Source organism: Corvus kubaryi, unplaced genomic scaffold, assembly GCF_017639235.1.
Source record: "Corvus kubaryi isolate FWS band 111438036 unplaced genomic scaffold, C.kubaryi_AGA036_p1.0 42742, whole genome shotgun sequence".
Lineage (NCBI taxonomy): Eukaryota > Metazoa > Chordata > Aves > Passeriformes > Corvidae > Corvus > Corvus kubaryi.
Window position 1 is genome coordinate 1 of NW_024581253.1, and position 19827 is coordinate 19827.

Below are 19827 nucleotides of genomic sequence, written 5' to 3' on the forward strand. Positions count from 1 at the left end.
CATGGGAGTGGGGGTGAGAGCCGGAGGGCTGAGGGGAAGAGCCATGGAAGTGGGGAAGGAGCCGCAGGGGAGCCGCGTCGATGCGGTGTCTCCGAGGGAGGGGACGGTGTGACCTGAGGAGGGAGCTGGGGGAATGTGGGGGAGCGCCATGTCCTGAGGGGCGTCAGAAGGACGCGTCCCTTCCCGCCCTTTTCGTGAGGGGCGCTCGGGCGGGGAGAGAAGAGGGGCCCAGGGGCGGCGCGCACGGTACCTGTGTGGCGCGGCGGGCGGGCGCTCATCAGGCGGGCTCTGGCGTGGTCGTCGTCCGGCGCCGCAGCGGTGAGTGCGGAGAAGCCCGGCAGGTGCCGGCGTTGCTCCTTGGGGAAGGTTGAGCGCCGCGAGGGAAGAGGGGGCAGGAAGGCTGAGGGGGCACCCACCCGCCCGGGGGTCCCTCCGCGGCGGCTCCGCAGCCCTGAGGGGAGGCGCGCTCGCGGTGCTTGGCGCGCGCGGGGCGCTGAGGGCGGGAGCGGCGGGACGCGGGAAGCCGCCGCTTTTCGGACACCGAATTCTGGCTTCTTTTGGCGGCTCCCCTTTAACTACTTGGTGTCGCCGACAGCCGGCCCGCGGTGGTGTCAGTGGGGGTAACACCGCGGTGTGTGGGTGCAGAGCCCCCCGTGTTGGGTTGCCACCCGGCTGCCAGCTTGGGGACGTGGTGTGAGGGACATCCTAGACCTGGGATGACTCCCAGCGCGCCTGGGATGCAGTGCCCTCCCTGGATATTCTCCGAGTTTCCACATCCCAGCCGCCTCTGAAGGAACAGCGTTGCATAAGTGCTACTGCGCTTCCCGGTTGGGCTCAAAAAGGAGGAAAACGGTCAAGCGTGAACTTTTCAGGCGACACGTCGCTGAAGTTGCGGTGTTTAAGCGGAGGTCAAGTGGCATCTTGTCTTTTACTGTCTACCTCCTCGTCTGAGCCCTGGCCGTGGAACAACAGGGGATCATTGGGAATTGCGCAGCCCGTTTTGCATGCTCATCAGAGTTCCCTGGGGATGGACAGCAGGGAGTAACTCCAGTAGTAGGCATCCTTGAAGGTCTCCTCCCCCAAAGCAAACGTCTTGAAATGAGTATTTTTGGTTTGGTGGTTTTTTGGTTTTTTTTAATGTTACGACCAAATGGCTTAATTTATGGCATCATTTACATGATACCACTTATTTCCAGACTTTTATTACGAACATATTCTCAGTTAACATTTGCAATCTGAAGCTGCCTGCCTGCTTTTCCAAGCAATTATCGTGCAAGGTCACTTAGTTATTTTAGCTGAGCTAGTTTTAAAGCACCGACACTACGTAGTGTGCAACTAACCTTTGCTTCGTATTTCCTTGGTTTTGTTCCTTTGTTTTGGTCCTTGCTCCCGGCTGAACACTGGATACTGCAGTGGCTTTTCTTTTCCAAAAGACTCCAGTTTGTGCTGGAGTCTTGTGCTCCGAGATAGTTTTCATGCTGTTGTGAAAATATTTCAGTTGAAATACAAGGAAATGAGTACTTAGCACAAAATACTTGTGAGTTATTTTTGCTTTGTTTTTTTTTTTTTTTTGCATGCTTCGTGTTAACAGAAGCTCTTGATAGAACACGAGAGAAGAAAATATTTATTTTGTGATGTATCTGTTAAATATTGAGACACTGAGGTGAGAATCATGTCGGTGTTTTGTAAACGCTAAGTTTTATTTTCTTAGGGTGCTTCTAAACAGTTGGGTTGTTCTAAAGCAGGATTTGGGTGGAGAAACGCAGGGGCTTAACAGGGCTGGAGGAGAGGACATCTGAAATGATCCTGCATCCTTCTTCTGTGCAGGGTGATGTCACCTGAGCTCTGAGTCCTCTCCTTGCCCGTGTGAGTGGATTGGAGAAAAGTGACTTGCTGAGTAAGTGGTCATGAAGCAGTGGATTGGTTTTGGTGGATTTAATTGGTGACAATTTCATCTTGGTGAATGGCTACCAGCTGTTGCACCTTACTGGCACAGCTTTGTGTATGGCCTTCTCTGTACCTGTTGTGAGGGCACAGAGGGTATGATTTGCTGGAGTGCACTTCCTACTACTTGAAAAATGTTCTGCAATAATTATATTTGTAAGTGTAACAACGTCTGTCCTGACTTGGTTATTTTATAATTGACTTTCTTGAACATGAGATACATTAGTTCTGACTTAAATTGCTGAGTGTTTAGTGCACATGCCCACTTTTTTGGGGTTTTTTCCACTTCGGGCTCTTTGAAGTGCTTTTTGTCCACATGACTGTTTTAACCAGGTTGCTCCCTTTAGAATAGTACAGGGTTTATTCCTTATTGGTCAAGTGCCCTGTCTTTTACTTACAAGAGAAATCCCACCGCAGTATTAAAGCGTATTGGGTTGTTTGTGGTGAGACCAAATTCACGAGATGCTTAGCAAATGAAATTCCTTTTTTTCTTCCAGATCTAGACTTTCAACAAATATTTTTATTTCTGTTTGATTATTTCAAAGTCATATTTGTGAAGAGAACAGAACTGTGTTTGAGAAATGCTGATACATGAGAAGCATTTGACATCATTCACCTCCTTTGTTGGTATTTTTGTCCTCACAAAAATTTCAGCATGGTTTGACCTCTTATTGTTGTTTTAGAAAGTATCTTTGGGCTGAAAACTGTCATCCTGATACAGCTCCAAGTGTTTGTGAATAGGTATTGTAGAGGGCTCCTCTTCTTGTTTTCCAGGAAGTAAAATACCCTAGAAGCCTTTAATATAATTCTCTGTCCTTCCCCCAGGACAGCTATGCTTGGAGGCAATTTCCAAGGCTTATGACATAAGGTTTCTTGAACCCTTTGATGAATTATTTTTGATGTTTTATGACACTTGGGTGTATGTATGTTAAAATGCTCAGGGTGTGAGGTCCTGATATTCCTTGTAAAAAATAAGCATTTAAATGGTCTATAGCCAAAACTGTGGTTATAAACCAGTTTGTTATGACCATTTCTCTTAAACAGCATGGTTGTCATGCCCGTAATTTTATTTGTGTAGAGAAACAAGCATAGCTTTCTTTGCTCTGTGCTGTTCTTTCCTCCTGTGAATGGATGGTTCAGCTTCACAAAAAATAAGCAACTTAAGACTGTTTTCCCTTCTTACTCAGTAACTAAAGGGAGAGTTAATGGGAAGTCTTGAGTCAGCTTCTGATTCTGAGCTGAGCTGGAAATGAGCCTTGATGCCCTGCAGAAACAGCATGCTTTAAAAAAATTAAAATATTAAGGCTGTGTCTCAGTGTATTTAGAGGGAGGTAACAGTGTCAATGTAGAGGTTGGAGGACCTTCCAAATTTCTTAATTCAAGACTATACTCCATTAGAGAAATCATTTTCACCACCAGTCTGGAAAAAGGTATTTAATTTATTTGTTTTGCCAGAAGATGGAGTGCATAAGTGTAACAAAACCTGCAAACATGAAATTTAGACATCCAGGACTTAGATTAAAATGCAGTTACATATATTGTATTTGATTTTGTTGGGTTTTTTTCCCGTGGCCCCCATCCAATTTGAAAGTTACTTAAGTCAAATGAATAAGGTGCTTTAATGCCAAGAAGACCAATTCATGAAATACACTTTTTAAAAAGTATTGCGAAAATTTTCAATGAAAATTAAGTATTAGCTTAAAAAAAAAAAAAAAAACAAAAAACATAAACCCCAGCACAAAGCAAACAAAAAGGACTCAAGAAAACACATGGCCAGTACTCATGTGTTGCCCTTAGCTTTATTTCCAGGACATCATTGTTATCTTCCCAATTTAATGTTTCAACTGAAAAATACTCAAATTTGGGGCAAGGTGAGGTGTTTTCTGGCTTACACCGCAAATGAGGCGAAAGGAGCATCTCTCTCTGAATGAAATCTGGGTGAGGAACAGGAATTTACCCAGGATATGGCTTTCAGCACAAGATGCACAGCTTGCTGGTGAGGTGAGGTGGGAAGTGTGGCTGCAGAGCCCACTGCCATGAAGCAGCCCCAGCAGCTGTGGTAGTACTTTATGTAGTATCTGCTTCAGATTTATAAGTACTAGGGATTTTTAAAATGAGATAGTTAGGGTTAGAGAGCATAGGTGCTGTTTGCAAGGAGCTAAATATTTGTTTTGTAGGTTTGCTTGGGAAGCCACTTCTGCCAATTTACCATAATGCAAACGTCCGCTCAAAAGCGCTTCTTTTCAATAGCGCGGTGTGCTGAGGCAGACCTTGTAGCAGTATCCTTCTCAGGAGTGTTCTTGACTAGAAGGTTGCTGTCACTGGAGAGCTGGGTTTGGCATTATCCAAAGTCACCACAGTTCAGTTGAAACCTGTACCCCAATGCAATGTAGATGCCAAGAAAGCTTTGTTGGAGAACTACACCCCTGATCAAGCCTTGCTGGTCCTTAGAAGAACGTTATTTCCTGAAACTGAGCTTTGAGGGGTGTGTGGTGATGCCTGTGGTGTTTGGTCCCTGGGCACAAAATTTTATCATAAGTAATCGAGCTTAAAACGCTTGTGTGAAGTGTTGTCCGCACACATTTTGCTTCCCAGCAGTGCAAAGTGGAAAATTCCCATGTGTATTTCAGTAACATGTCTGGATAGGCCAGCCTAGTGCTTGGAGCATCCAAGAATTGTGGGGCTGAAAGTAAATGGGAGCTGTTGGTGTAAATCCTGTGAGGGCTTGTGTGGAAACTTGCCCAAGGACAGTTGATGATTATCTGAATTTTTTTTTTCAAGTTGAGAATCTTGAAAAACAGATCTGACTGTGTAAAATACAGGAGTAAAGCTGGCATCTTTCTTTAACCACTCATAATGATAAATCATTCATTACTGTGCTTCATGACACTTTGGTAATTATTTTGCTTGTTTATCAATTAGCGTTGTTTTCATCAAAGTACACTTGAAGATTGGAGTATTCCACATTATTTTATCTCAGACTATACTTGTGTTAGACAATCAGTCTTGCCTTAAACTGCTTACTAATGAAGTAACTGAACTACAGCAGTAAGCTGTAAAGTTATTTTTGTTATAAACCCCCATCAGAGACTTAGTGTTCATGCTCAGAAAGTTAATTTGCTTTCCAGAAGTGGAGGAATATCTGGGAAGTATTAATTATTATTCATTCATATCCATTTTGGTGGGTAGGAACAGACATGGGCATGTGTAGAACCACTTGGGGTGTGTCTGGATGGTTTATTGTTCATTTATTTTGGTTTTACACCTAGATCATTCTGGAAATTGTAGTCTTGGAGATGGGAGCCGTCTTCGTCTTGATCTTCTGTAGCCTTTGAATTTATTTTCTCTTTTCCCTAATATTTGGGAATTAACGGATTGCACTTAAGTCTTGGACTGTCTTTGAAAAATCTACAAACCCTGTCTTTAGACCATTCCTTTCTGGAATTATGCTCTAGTCTTAGTCAACTACTGGTGCTGGAAATTCACAGGAAGCTTATGTGTATTTAAAAATTTTTATACAGCTACAAGAAAAAAAAAAAAGCCCCAACCCTTACTGGAGTGTATTTTGCACCTTTCAGAAGATTCCCAAGTTGATTTCTGTCCCTTGTAGCTCTGGTAAGTGATGTGGTCTTGCTCTTAAAATCAGAATCTCAGGATTAAACTGTGTAGGAAAGCCGTTATGCTGCTTTTATCCTTATTCTAGGCCCAGATTCTACTAGGAGATACTTCAAAGCAGGCGCTCCAAAATACAGGTCTGAAAGCAACAGACAACAACTGAATTTGAGGGAAACCAACCTGTAAATTTCAAAACAGCAGCTATTAATTAACAGACTGAATAAGCTGAATGGTTTTGGCATGTGTGGTGTTGCTGCAGTTATTTTAATTGAGCTGAATAAGAGCAGAGCATGATGAAACAAAGTATTTTTACTTTATTCCAAGTTGTATTTCCCACTGCAGAAACAAACCTGTGATAGCTTCCTTTGTGATTGTGTTTGTGTGGCTTGTTAAAATGTGCTTATTTGCTATCGGATGAAGTCAGAAACAGAACAAAGAAATTCATTGAGTGCTTCTGGGTGTCATGTGATGGCGTGACCAGGGAGAGCTTGTACCAAGCTGAAGCCAGTTGGAGTGAAAGGCAAAGCATCCCCCCAATAATTACTGAAGTTAAAAGAAAGTCCCAGTCAAGTGGGTTTAAGTTTAAAACTAGTGTTGTTTCAGGTCCTGAGGCTTGTTCGCGAGGGAAAATTCATGCTTGGGTGATGGCAGCATATAACTACAGGCACCAATGAATTAAGCTCACAACAAAGTGCACTGCAATTTCCTCCAGCCCCTTCTTCAGAGGGTCATTTTATCGAAGGAGATGCAGTTGCTAATTAAAGTGTTGAAAATCAGAGTCAGGTTTTTTTCTTTTTTTCTCCTTTTTTCTTTCTTTTTTGCTCTTCATTCAGCCACTATTTCAGCCTGTCTTTTGATGCCAGTGTGAGAGCAAAGACTTCAGGGGCAGCTTTGACCTTTCAGTGGAGGCATCTTTGTCTCCATCAGCTGCTGTGGCACTTGTGTCTCATGCTCTCTGCAGGTAGAAGGTTTCCTTTTATTTTCAGCACTTAGTCCTGTCGTGAGTTATTCTGTTCCTGAGCTCTTTAGGGCACTGTGGTCACACAGCAGGAGCAGGGCCACTCATCTTCACCAGCACTGGTGTCCCCAGGAAAGGTGGAGTAACCTGTTGGCTTCTCTCTGTTACTACCCCCAGCCCTGGATGTCACAGCAATGTTTCTGGTTCTTTCTGGTGCAAAATGGCCTGTCAAGAAGCTTATGGTTTCAGGTCTGGGTACTTGGATGAAAGGTCTCCAGGAGCTGAGGGGACTTTATCAAGGGACTTGAATGTTGTTGCCAAAATACCGTGTCTTGTGTGAGTTGCCGGTAGCTGTGAAGGAAGACCTGAAATTTGTCAGGAAAGGTTCTCACATCGTGTTGGATGAAGCAGACAAGTCTCTCCACAAGGAATATGTGTGTCTCGCTTGCAGACAGATGGCTCTTCGCTGTGTGCAGTCAGCAGTTGTCTTTCCAAGGTGCTGGGGGTGGGATAACCATGGGCAACAAGGAACAGAGCTGCATAATGGAGAGCGCCAATGCGGAGAAATCCGAGCTGCTGGCACATGGCGTCAGGTTGCCCTCGGTGGAAGGCACACAGGTTTTGGAGCAATGTGTAAGCTACTGGCTTTGCTACTCCTCACTGTGTACAGCATCACAAATTATAGGGATCTAGAAATGCCCAGTTTGAGATGCCCAGTGCAAAACAGAACAAAAAGGACTGGCTGTTCTTGCTCTATTTGCTTTTATTTGGGTTATTAAAATGCGTCAAGAATGTATTTTGATTTGTTTTGACTACCCTACCTGGTAGGTCTACAGAGGTTAATGTTTCACAGGTTTTAAAATCTTGATGGAACTCACTTCCATGCAGTCACTTGGGCTGAACTTAGAAAATGGGTACTTGTACAATACTGACCTTCAATAAAGTTTATATTTTTTTACTGCATATTATTTGCTCAGTTTTAGTGCATAGAGTGTTAAGGAATGTAGTTAAGGGGTGGAAGGTGCCTTTGCCTTGTTGTAACTTAGTTCATGTTATGAAAATATTGAATTAGACTTAAATCCTTTACTCTCAGGTAAATCAGATCTTGGCTGATAAAGTTAGAACTGCAGCATTATGACCCCAAAGCACGCAGGCGTTGCTTGGATTTATAAGGGACTTGATTAAAAGATCAAATTATTACTAGTAATAGATTTGGAAATCCAAAGTAGTTTTAGAATATAATCACTTCATAAAGATAATATTTGTAAATAGTTAATCTTTTTAGATATGATAAGTCTTTTCAGAAGTTTGGGACAGTATTCCATAACCATGAAGATTCCTGGAGCACTTCTTTCTGAAAGCCAGTGCCAAAGTGTTACCAGGAGTGTTATACTTTGACCACTTGCTATAAAGTCATCTTAACTGGGACAGAATGCCTTGCACGTGAATTGTAGTCCCATGTAACTTCTGAAAGATCTGTCTACTAGCATGCCTACTGAAAATATTTTGTGTATGAAGTGGAAAACCTGTATTTTGATCAAGTGCCTCTTCTGCCTACCTGTGGAGTGAGGATTTCTAAAACCCTTTTTCTACCATGGTTGAGTACAAAAGCTTAGGTAAAACCCTTCAGTGTTTGATAAAACCTGTTGCACGTACGGTAAGTTGTCACTAAAAGTGGTTTCCTAAATTGCATATCCTTTTGACTCCCTCTTAATAGCACCTTTGCTGTTTGCATAGCTGACACAGTAAGTCTGATAGAGGATTGCAGTGACATTGTAATGCCTATAAATCTTACATCTCATCCACAGACAAAAGAGTTTTTGTGCTCATTGAAATGCTTCAGTCATTGGATAGATGTTTTTTGGGAGCCGGTACAAAGCAAATGCAAAAGCCTGCTCTTGTTGATACACGTGTCTTGCTAATTTCTTAGTTTATTCATTTAGTTGGAAAAGGAGCCTGTGGTTGAAAGCCAAATCACAGTACTCATCTAAAACGTTGCAACACAGTATAGCAATCACAGCACACACTGTGCCTCAGCAATTAGTAACAGGATGTGTGATAGGGAAAACGTAAGGACATAGATCCAAAGGTTGTACAATACCTGTTAGCAGAGTCTCTTCCCAGATAATTTCCTGGTTTGTTGCTCTGCAGCTTTGCATGTTCCCGCATTTCTGATGGGTTTCTTGCTTTTCAGCACGTGGGTTGCTTAGTGCCAGCTGCTTCCTAATCTTAAACTGCAGTTTGGTGCCTGAAGTCAGTTTGTGGGCCTGATTTACTGTAATGCTCCTAAAGGATTATGGAGTAGTATTTTGGATTGCCTGTGGATTATGTACAGCACAGCAAACAGTATTATGGGTTAAGAACATGTTTTACAATTCCCAGCTTAAAGGGGTTAGGAGGCAAGTTGCACTTCAAGCTTGAAGATTGTGGTCTTCCTTACTGTCATCTGTTATGCCACTAATAAAAAACTTCCTGTCTCCATGATAAAATTATTTTCTGAGATTCACTGTCAGACATAATTTGGTCAGTGCGTTTCCTCACATAGGTAGCGTTTCTGGGTGCTTGGCAAAAAAATGCTGATGTGAGCTGCTGTTAAATCTTAAAATGTTTTGGGGGAATGTGAAAAATTAGAGCTATCTTGAAGAATGTGTAGAAGGAAGGAGTTTTCCTTTGGTCACTCCTCCACAGTTTTGAATCAATGCACTTCATTCATGTTTGTGTGCATGTATATATACTCTGTCTTTAATGTCAACTGCATGTATGTGGCTGACACAGCTAAGATTTGGGATAAGTATATGTATTCTCTTAGCATAGAATAATCCTGTACTCAGTATTGGTGAAACCCTTTGTCTTGAAATATTTTCTTTGTCTTTCAGCATTACACTTAACTGCAAGTGCCTTCTGTGAGTCATTCCTGGCTATCTTGGGCTTGATAAAAGGCTTTGTTTACGGGGCCTTTGGTCATGCAACCTGGGTTATAGGGCTTGGCTCTGTATTTGTATAACTGAGGTGCTCACAAGCCTCTGGAGGCTGGCTACCATGTTTTACCTGTAAACCTGTTTTCAGTAGCTAAACCAAACAGAATTGCCCATGAAGTAAGTTTGTGTCAATGGGGTTTTGAGTGGGCAGGGCTGGAGTGGCAGTGAATTGGGTAATGTCAGGTAACAATCTGAGATCACTTGTCATTTCTTTCCCTGTTTTAATGCTTCCTTTCTATTAAGGGCAGTAGTAAACCATAGTCAGCAGCTGCTTGTGGTGGTTTTTTGGTTTGTTCCCAGAGGCAGTTTGTAGTGCTCTCCACGACCATTTGTTCTTCAACTTCCCTCATCATTTCTCTTGCTGTGCTTTCAATCACGTGTCTCTTCCTACAGCTACAGTACCTCTGATCTTAAGAGAAATAAACACACTGTCTGTGTTCATCTGTGGTAAAAGCTGAAGTTGGACATGGTAGGGTGGGATTGGTTCCTGACATGACACTGCCCTATTCATGGTTCCAGTTTTTGACCTCAGGTGGGATAACAGAGGGCACATCTGCCTTAGTGGGAGAAAAGCAACTGGCTCTGGAGCCTGGCATGGGTGGTTGCTGTAGGTAAGTCAAAACTGCTCAAGGTCCCTCTACCTATGTGGAAACTGCATCAGATTTGCAACTTTTAATATAAGTTTAGTTGCTGATGAAATACGTCTTCCTTTAAAAAATACAAAAAGAGTACTTTTTATTTGTTTCTGCCTTTTTGGTCTCATTGGTTCAGCCACTAATATGAAGTTTTGGAGAGTTTACAGCCCCAAGAGCAGAGTTTGCGTTGTTTCTTCTAAAACGCTGAGTTTTTTGTAATGAGCTGTAGTAAAGGGAGGGGAACAATACTGAGAGCAAGATGAAGGAATAAATCTGCATGTTAGCGCCACAACTGTGGCAGTTTGTAGTACACACAGTTTACTGAAATGCATGAAAATCCCACATTTCCCCTATAAAGAAAAATAATATTCCTGTGATGCGCACATTAGTTTTCCTTTTGGGCATAGTAATTTCATTACTGATTAGCTCCCAGACTTGGGCTTGCAGAGGTGGCAGCCTGATCCTTTAACCTGTGCTGTCTCTGTGAAATTGTAATGAGTAATTTGAGCCCTTTGGGTAAGGTGAGAGTGATCAGCAGCTCAGAGATTGCTCCTTTGCTCTCAGAAGAGCACTGCTGTTTGGAATGAAGGGCACCTTTCCTGGCAGAAGTCCCGCTCAAACTGCCCAGGTAAACGCAACAAACGTTAGCAAATTTAAAGAAAGGATGAAAGGAAATGAGGAACTTAAAAAAGCAAATTGCATCGCTTAACTCCAGCTCTGTAAAACTTCCTTTGCTGCTTTAGAAATCAGGAGTGTTAGTGAATAAAAAGGACTTTTTATATCCTTTTGTGTGAGTGCCTAAGAGCTGTTTCATCTTTTGAGTAGTGATAAACATGGGAGCAGTTTGCATTCAGGCTGTGCTGGATGGAGATGATTGAGAGGCTCTTCTGCTCTAGATTTCTCTACAATGGAGGAAAACATGGACAATGGTATTGGTGGCTTGAAAATAGCTATTTCTGAGTTTCAGAAATAGAAGGTAGGCAGCCAGTGATGTAAAGCAGAAAAAACCCTCAAACGTGCCAAAAAGTTCTATTAGCAGTGATTAGCAGATTATTAAGGATTGGCAGCAAATCTACATGTAATCTTGGGTACGTGTTCCAGGACTGTAATTGACAGTTACACGAATTATTAATTGGAATTTATCTAAAATAATTTAAGATTGGTGTTTATATAAATTACATTAGATTTTAATGTTTAAATTATTATTATAAAAGCCAACTGGCACTACACTTATTTCAATGTCATTCAGTTTATTTCCACATTGTCCAACCTTCAAGTGTCAGAGCTTTGTGAAGAAGGGGGGAAAGATCCTCTCTCCTATTTTTTTCTTCTGAAAGTCATTATTTTCTGTGTAGTCACACTTCTTGTTGTAGGTCCTGCTTGGTCCTTCTGGGTGAATCGAAAAATACTTCCTAAAAAAAAAACCACCACGACTTAGAAGTGTTTTGGTCAGCTGAAAGCATCTCTCCAACAGTCTGACTGTCAGGAGTGTGCTTGGTTTTCTGTAATGCTTTAAAACTCATGCTTTCTCTTTCATTTGAAAACCCCCACTATAGGTCATTAACTTTGAGTAGCTGTTGGAGTAGGTTTAATATTTAACTTCTTGGTATGTCTTTGACTTTTTCTTGCTGTGCTCCAATAGGAGACCTCTTTACAATCAGCTCTTTACAATCAGGTTTCACTACTATAAAGCCACTCCACATCTGGTTCTTCTCCGTATCCTCATTTTTAGGGCTTTTTGGCTGAAAGGAATGGCTTCAATTCAGTGATCATTTTATGAATGTTGTTTGGTTGGGGGTTATGTTATGTTTTGGGGGTTTTTTAAATTTTAGCAAACGTGAATTTTCCTTTTCACCCTCTGTGACAAAAGGATGTTACATGCCAGCTCAGATGCCGAAACAGTCTTACTTAACGAAGGCAAATCCTAAGAAGAAGTACTTAAGATAGAGGTACAGAATAGTTTTATATTGTTAACTATCCTGGAGAAATGTATCATTCTGTCTCAGGGCTTTTCTTTCCTCTTTTCTGTCAGGACACCTGATCATTCTTTTTCATGCTCCTGGCGTGCAGAAATGAAAAGCAATTGCATTGGACATTGATCCTTTTTATTTATTTTGGCAAGTGATTTGTTCTGGGAGTTTACTGCCGGAGTGTGACTGGGAGTTAGTAGGAAGAATCCCTGAGCTCTAGTTGAAATTAGCTGGCTCCCAGCTGAGCACCACCGTGGCGTTTTCCTGACCCTTGGAATGCCTCCTGTGCCTGGGTACTGCTTGCTGCTTTTGGGTATGAGCTGAATCAGAAATTGCCACTGGAATAGGCAAGTCTGTCCCGGTGGAAATACCCGTGGTGCGGGGGGAGCTCATTGCTGAGGGCAGTTGGAGTGGCGGAGTGTCTGGGAGAGAGCCTGGAGCTGTGCTTGGGTGGTTGTGTGTTGATGCCCTGCTGATGGCCCTGGGCACCCACCTGTTCCCCAGTCCCAGTCTGCCAAATGGGAATTGTGCTCATGATTAATTGGCTTACAGAATGCTGTTACCTATTGCCCTTGTTCCTACTAAATTCTAACCTGAGCTCCCTGCTTCTGTCTGGCCAGGGCATGAAATGATGAGGCTGCAGGTTCCTGCCAGAAGTTCCATAGAAGGTTAATGCAATTTTTGCCAGTAAAAATGTCACTTAATCGGCATTTTTCTAATAGTGTCATGTGTTTAATACCTCTATAGCTTGGCAGGTCCTGTACATGTGTTTTCCAGCTCCCATGGAAGGTACTTATGTGGAAAAGGGGAGTTGCATAATAGTTTTTGGAGAAGTGATTATTGTTTTACCAGTTCTAAAGGTACCACAAGGGATAGATTGCCAGGGAAGTGCGTTGTCATCTCATGTCACTGATACACTGCAAGAGGATAAAAAATAATGTTTGGTAAATGGTTTTGGTTATATTGCCAGCTTTTCTTGTTAGTATTTGTAATACCTTTGCAAGGAGTAGAATGTCCTATGTGATTCCCGTTTAAAACTTGGCTGCCAGGTAAGTGTGGGGAGAGGAGGCAGTGGGGAAACACTGTCAGCATCCTAGGGAAGGATAGCTGTAGTTCCCATGGCTTTTGGTGGCATGTGTGTCACCCCAGCTATGGAAAATATGCCTTAGGGCTGAGGATTGTATCTTCTGTGCTGTGCTCTAGGCCTCGGATCAGGAGATGGAAGTAGAGCCGGCCTGTGGCAACATATTGCATCATGATCAGCCCTTAGGCTCCTGTAACCTTTGACTTCTGCTGCTGATAGAAACATAACTGAGTTTCCCAGTCCTGCACCTCCATTCATGGTTTTCTAATGTTGCCCTTGTTGACAGGAGCAGTAACTCAATACCATGGGAATGCTTCTAGCATGGGGAGGTGGAATCAAAAATGGGACTTTTCCAAGTTTGATTTATCATTTTTCTTGGATGTTTCATTGGCAAGCCATTTTTTACTTACTTTTTTCTAACACCTCTCTTAGCTAAGGAGTGTTATCCTCTAGCAGGGTCCTGTTCAGGATAACTGAGCATGGGCCAGGGCAGTGATTCTCCCTCTGTACTTGGCACTTTGAGACCACACCTCAAGTGCTGTGTCCAGTTCTGGGTCTTTCACCTCATGAAAAATATGGAGGTTGCTGGAGCACATCCTGACAAGGACAGTGAAGCTGGTAAAGGATCTGGAGAATAAGTCCTGTGAGAAGTAACCAAGGGAGCTGGGAGTGTTGAGCCTGGAGAAAAAGAAGCTCAGGGGAGACCTAATTGCTGTCTACAACTACCTGAAAGGGACGTCCTTCAGAAAACTTGCCATAGGGTAATATAACTCAAAAAGCTCCTTAAACTTATTACATAGTAAGTGTATAGGAATGTGGGAATTTATAAATAGCTATATAAAATATGAGATGCTCTATTTGTGAGCTGGTAACCCATGTAACATTAACTGAAAAAAAGTCCTGAGCAATCTGTTGTAGGAAGGTTATATGACTATATTGTAGGGAGATAACAAGGACTGAGTAGCAGTGTTATCTGTTGTTCTTATTTATAAAGGACACTGCAACAGACTCAGGCATCCACGTGGATTGGTTTGGCATGAGGAAAGAGCAGATTGTTTGGTTTGGCTTGTACTCATTTCTCTGTCCTAGGAGGGTGATGGTGACTGAGGGGTTTCTGACATGTCCTCTCTGTGCTTCGAAGGCGCTTTGCTTTCTTTTGCTGCATACAGCATTTTAAATCACCAAACCAAGTGTAAAAAGTATTTTCCCTCTGCTCAGCAGTGTGCTGCTGTCAGGAACTGTGCATTTAGGATGGCAGTGGGGTTTTCAGCATAGGTAGAGCTGGTGTTCAAGTGGGTGTTTAAGTGCTGATTTAAGTAGATTCAGAATCAAGTACCTGTTAAAGTGCTTCAGTGGAAGTTGCAATGTTCATGTGTGCAGTACTTACTCCTGTTATTACACTTGTTCTTGTAAGCAGAGTGTCATTTTTGGTAGTTCAAAGTTGTTTCTTATTCAATGGTAGCATCTTCCTGCCTGATTTTTGGCTTTCAACTCCCATGTGTCTGATCAGCATAAAGAAAAACGTGGCATGAATTTATGTGTCCTTTTAGTAGGACAAAAGCCCTCTATCTTCTCTATCCCGTTAGCTTATGTGAAAACAAAACCCCAGAAATGTTATGCTAAAATCAGAGTAGAGAACTGCAGCTTGAAGGTGGACGACTTGAAGCCTGTGGGCAGCTATCAGACAAGACCTTGTAGTGGGAATGCTCATAACCATGCTAACAAAAGCGTGGTGTGCTTAAACTGCAAACTGTAGTCCTGTTGTCTGTGATGTAATGCTCTTATTTCTCCTTTCAGCTATGAAGCCGTACGCTCCAGCCTTCATTCTCCTGTGGAGTGCTGTCGGGATAGCGAGGGCTGCCAAAATTGTTGTTGTGCCGCCAATTATGTTTGAAAGCCATCTTTATATTTTCAAGACTGTGGCCTCAGCCTTGCATGACCAAGGTCACCAGACAGTGTTTCTCCTCTCTGAGGGCAGAGAGATTCCTCCATCTAATCACTACAGACTTCAGCGCTACCCAGGGATCTTTAACAGCAGCACCTCGGATGATTTCCTCCAGTCCAAGATGAGGAGTATCTTCTCGGGGAGACTGACTGCCCTCGAACTGTTCGATATCCTGGACCACTACTCCAAGAACTGCGACATGATCGTTGGCAACCGAAACCTCATGCGTGCCCTCAAACAGGAAAAATTTGACCTGCTCCTGGTAGATCCCAATGAGATGTGTGGATTTGTTATAGCCCATCTTTTAGGGGTTAAATACGCTGTGTTTTCCACTGGCCTCTGGTATCCAGCAGAAGTGGGTGCTCCAGCTCCCCTGTCCTATGTTCCAGAATTTAACTCGCTACTCACAGATCACATGAACCTGTTTGAGAGGATTAAAAATACTGTCGTTTATCTTATTTCAAGATTTGGAGTTAGTTTTTTGGTTCTGCCAAAATATGAAAGGATAATGCAGAAACACAAGGTTCTTCCAGAAAGGTCCATGTATGACTTGGTCCATGGATCCAGCCTGTGGATGCTTTGTACTGATGTAGCACTGGAGTTTCCGAGACCTACGCTACCCAATGTTGTTTATGTGGGAGGAATCCTAACGAAGCCGGCCAGCCCTCTGCCAGAAGTAAGGTTTGCTGAGTTTTGCAGTAATTTCTGTGGTTTCTGCTTGACCTCATGTGATGAATGACACTTTTTAAGCAGTGATTTTTTCAGATGGTACCTGTTCTGTTGCTGCTTGGTGAAATATACCCTGGAAGTCACTTCGTGTGGTGGTGAGGGGACCTACTGGTCACAAATTCAACAAAATGAATCTGTTGTGGATGCAGGATGTATTTTGCTTTTGAGTGAGATGCTTAATGGTGCGCTAGCGGTGAAAGACAGTGCACTCTGTCTTGGAAATCACGTCAGTAGCTTCTAACCAAACATAGTTTAAAATGGGAACAAGGGCGAATGGATGAATACTGTTCATGCTTAAGGAAGCCTGCTGGTAGGGTATATTAGGTAATTTCATGGTATTGGTGTTTTTATGGTATTTGTTTTTATGCCTCCCTTAGGTTTGATAGTGTCTTTAAGACTATGAGTATATAAGCATGAAAAAACTGTACCGATTGACAAATGGAGATAAGAGTTGACATACGTGACACTATGGCTGCACTCAGAGTTGAATTTTACTGTGCACGTGCAGGCCATCAGGTATGAACTTCAGACTGAAACAGTGGTAGTGACTGGACTGACTCCAGAAATCCTGGCTGTACAGATTAATTATTAAGTTTGATTACTTCAGTGATCTTTGATATGTTACACCTAAGAATGCCTGTTGAGCAATACAGTGGTGTGTGATAGGCAGAACCATCTCACAGAAAACCATGTCATTTACACTTCTGTTTGTGTGTACATAAACAAATAGATCTTGAATTGGAGGTGATTGTTAATGGATGCTTTTGGCTGGATGATAAAAAGGTGTAGGTAGACCTGCGGTGCTCAATCTAAAATGCCTCTTTCAGCTTTTGCTTTTTGTATGACCGTAGCAGTGGTGCTTCTAACTGGTTCTTTCCATGTGTGCATCAGTATTTGTAGTAAGGAAGGGTCAGCTATCCTAAGAAAGCAGACTAAAGGTCCCCTTGGGTTGTCTAAAAGTTCATCCTTATTCCCGCCAGGAAAACTTTGCTGGCTGGATTGAGTTTTTTCTTCATTTTCCAGACTGCTGTTTTCTTTTTCTGTAAGAGAAAAAATGTATTTGTGCAATCAATTTGGGCAATAGGTTACCGTTGTCTGTTTAGTGTCTTTTGATGTTTGGTGTAACAGGAGTGATAGAGGCCTTTAAACAGACCTGTAGGTCGATTTTGTGGTGGCAAGTATTTATTACAGGGAAAGAAACTACCTGTAATTATTTGTGAGCTGAGACATTACTTAATTATTTTCTGTTGTATCAGGCAATTCATTCTTAGTGCTCGAAGCACAAGTTTTCACTGAATGTGAGAGAGGTACCAAGTGAGCATGTACATCTTTTATCCTGTATTTTGTCCGTGCCTAAGCTGTTATACATATCCCTGTGGTGTGTATTGTAGGTAAATTATTGGGCAATCAGTTTGTTTGCTGAGCAGTTGGATGAAATTCACAAATGACCCTCTGTCCTGGCAGGTGAAAACTGTGAGTGCAGATAGCGAGTGCTGTGGCTCTTCTCTGCTCTTGCTGCATCTCCAAGGCAGCAGCCTTGGCTAATTTATTTTCTGCAGCTTCTAGTTTGGTGCATTAAGGTGAGCCAGAAGCAGAGATACTTCATGTTCCTGCACTGGGCTGGAATTGGTGATGCTTCAGGGGCTCTCTCAAGTAATGTTATTGTCCAGGGACCATGATTAGAAAAGGGGAATATGTAGCTGGACACAGTAACTAGAATTTGCCCACTAAAGCTGTTATTACAAGTGTTTCAGGTCTCTTGAATTCACCAAAACTGCTAATAAGTAGCTTAGTCCACTTTGTCTGCTAGGGAGGTATTAGGAAAAAAGATCAGGGGTGTTCTTTCAAGTCCAATATGCCTGATCAGACTGCCTGCGTACCTCAGTAGTGGCACCCCTGTGTCGTCAACAGTTTTTTCCTTCTCCCCTCCTCCTCCCCCAAAAATAAGCAAATTGTTTAACCATAATAGAATGCCTACACATAAGTTAAGTTCTAGCTTTCTGTTCAAAAGTAGCATCTTAAGCGGCAGGTAGTAACAATTAAGCAGTCAATGAGGAGATAAATGTCAAGATATTTTAAGTTGTTACAGGGTGGCCATTCTTTCATTCTAGGGGATGGGGTAGCTCTGTTTCGTGGCTGCTCAGATTCTGCACCTGTTCCTTGAACTTCTTGAAAGAGAAGTTAGAAAACCACAGCTATAAAGGTAGCACGTAGCAGTGGGTGCTGAATATTCATGGCATGTTACAGTGTATGTGGAGGGGAAACAAACCTGACCCAGCTTTTCTGGTCATCTGTGTTAATATATTTTATATTTATATGCACACATCAACTGACCCAGCTTTGCTGTTCCATCTGCATTAATATTTCGATCCTGGGGCACATCCTCCCTGCTGATCTTGCAGTTAGCTTGTGTCAAGCATGATTTTTAGCTGCTGCTGAGCTCTGTAGCAATTACGCTGCAGCCCCCGGCTGTGGCACACAAACTGCCAGCGTGTCTTTGGATTGCAGCTTGCCCAGATGCCTCGGGAAGGCTCCGATCCTCCTCCCTGCTCTCCCTCCCCGGCAGTGCCCCGGTGTCGGTCTTCGCTTGGCGCAGTGTCCCTCGGGAAGTCGCAGTGATCGGCGTGCCAAGGAGGGGGAGCCAGCGGGGAGAGCAGCGGGTCCTTTGGAGGTCACCGCTCTGCCCGGCTCCTTGCGGTGCCTTGCGGCTCCCTCCTTAGCATGGCAGGGTCAGCCTTACCTGTGCAGGCAGTGGCTGCAATGCCTGGGGATGGCACATTCCCCGTTCCGATCCCTGCTGAGGTCCGATGAAGCCGAGCATGCCCTGTCAGTCTGCTCTGCCGTGGTGGAGGGCTGATGGTTGCTTTGCAAAGCTCTGCGTAGGCAATTCCATTTGTCCTCTGTGAGAGCCAGGGTGACATTTTCACTGGTTAAACTGAGTTTAGAAGGTACTTCTTGCATAAAGTGTGCTGTGCTGCGCAGTAAAAGACAAGGACATGACTATCCCATGTGCATGTCAAATTTTATTCACTTCTGGGTGATGGGTACAGAGTCCAGGATTTGTGTACTTAACTCATAAAACTGTATGTTGAATTAATATAGAGGACAGTGTGAACCGAATTAGCCTTGAAAGATGAAAAGCTAGAGACAGACTGGCTATTGAGTCCTTGAGGTCATCTGTGACTTAAACTATCAAGGATATAGTGTTCCCTGGCAGTATTTTCCAGATAACTGTCATTGGCCATTAGGAAAATCAACGGTTCCTCTGCCTCTTCCTCACTACAGTTTCCCAGAGGGATCTGAATGGAGCTGGCTTTTTAAAGGAACCCCTTTTTAAGCAACAACAGGGAAACCTCTGCTCTGGCATTTTGTACCTTGTGACCAGGTTGATGTGTACTAGGCATTAATCAGCCTGATAAGATATGTCCCTGAATCAGGGCAGGAAGCTGAGGGGTGCTACAAGCAGCTGCCTTGGGAAATACTCAGTCCCTGAGTAAATTTATGCTGCAGAGGAGGATGTTCTTATTTTGGAGTAATAAGTTGTCCTTTCAGCCACAGCTGTCAACAGATAATTGCAGGAACTTCCTCGCTTCTCAGTGGATATCTCTTATCTGAGCTTGTTATTATACAGATAGAAGTCCATGTAGCAAATTGGTGGCTTTGAAGTATCTTCACTAGAAAGTGTTTGGGTTTTTTGGTTTTTGGGGATTTTTTGCCCCCCTGAGCCTTGCTGACAGTTGTATGTTTACTAGGCGTGTTAGCTGATACTGATATTTATGTTGAAAATGAGGTGGAAGAATCAAGAAATGTTTTATTCCTTAAACCTGGCTTTTCTCCTTCGTTCGGATTCAAGGACACATCAGCTCTTGCAGACTGTAGCAGTAGATTTTTGCGCATGGCGTAGCACTGTCATTTTAGTATTATTTTTGAAGTCCGGGGAATAGTTTGGACAGTAAGTGTCTGGTGATG

General features: G+C 43.0%; 1 protein-coding gene across 2 annotated transcripts in view; it reads left to right on the top strand.

Annotated features, from left to right (window-relative positions):
* The first annotated feature begins 241 nt into the window (after positions 1-241).
* The window catches only part of LOC121672217 (2-hydroxyacylsphingosine 1-beta-galactosyltransferase-like), a 32111-nt gene continuing 12525 nt past the window's right edge, over positions 242-19827 (top strand). Inside the window, exons 1-2 of one of the 2 annotated variants that reach the window (XM_042044794.1) lie at positions 242-318; positions 14982-15805. In XM_042044794.1, the coding sequence (XP_041900728.1) occupies positions 14984-15805 (822 nt within the window). In that variant the 5' untranslated portion in view covers positions 242-318; positions 14982-14983. Of the gene's footprint in view, positions 319-1827; positions 1898-14981; positions 15806-19827 lie in introns of those variants that run through there. The other variant, XM_042044793.1, reaches the window with a different exon arrangement.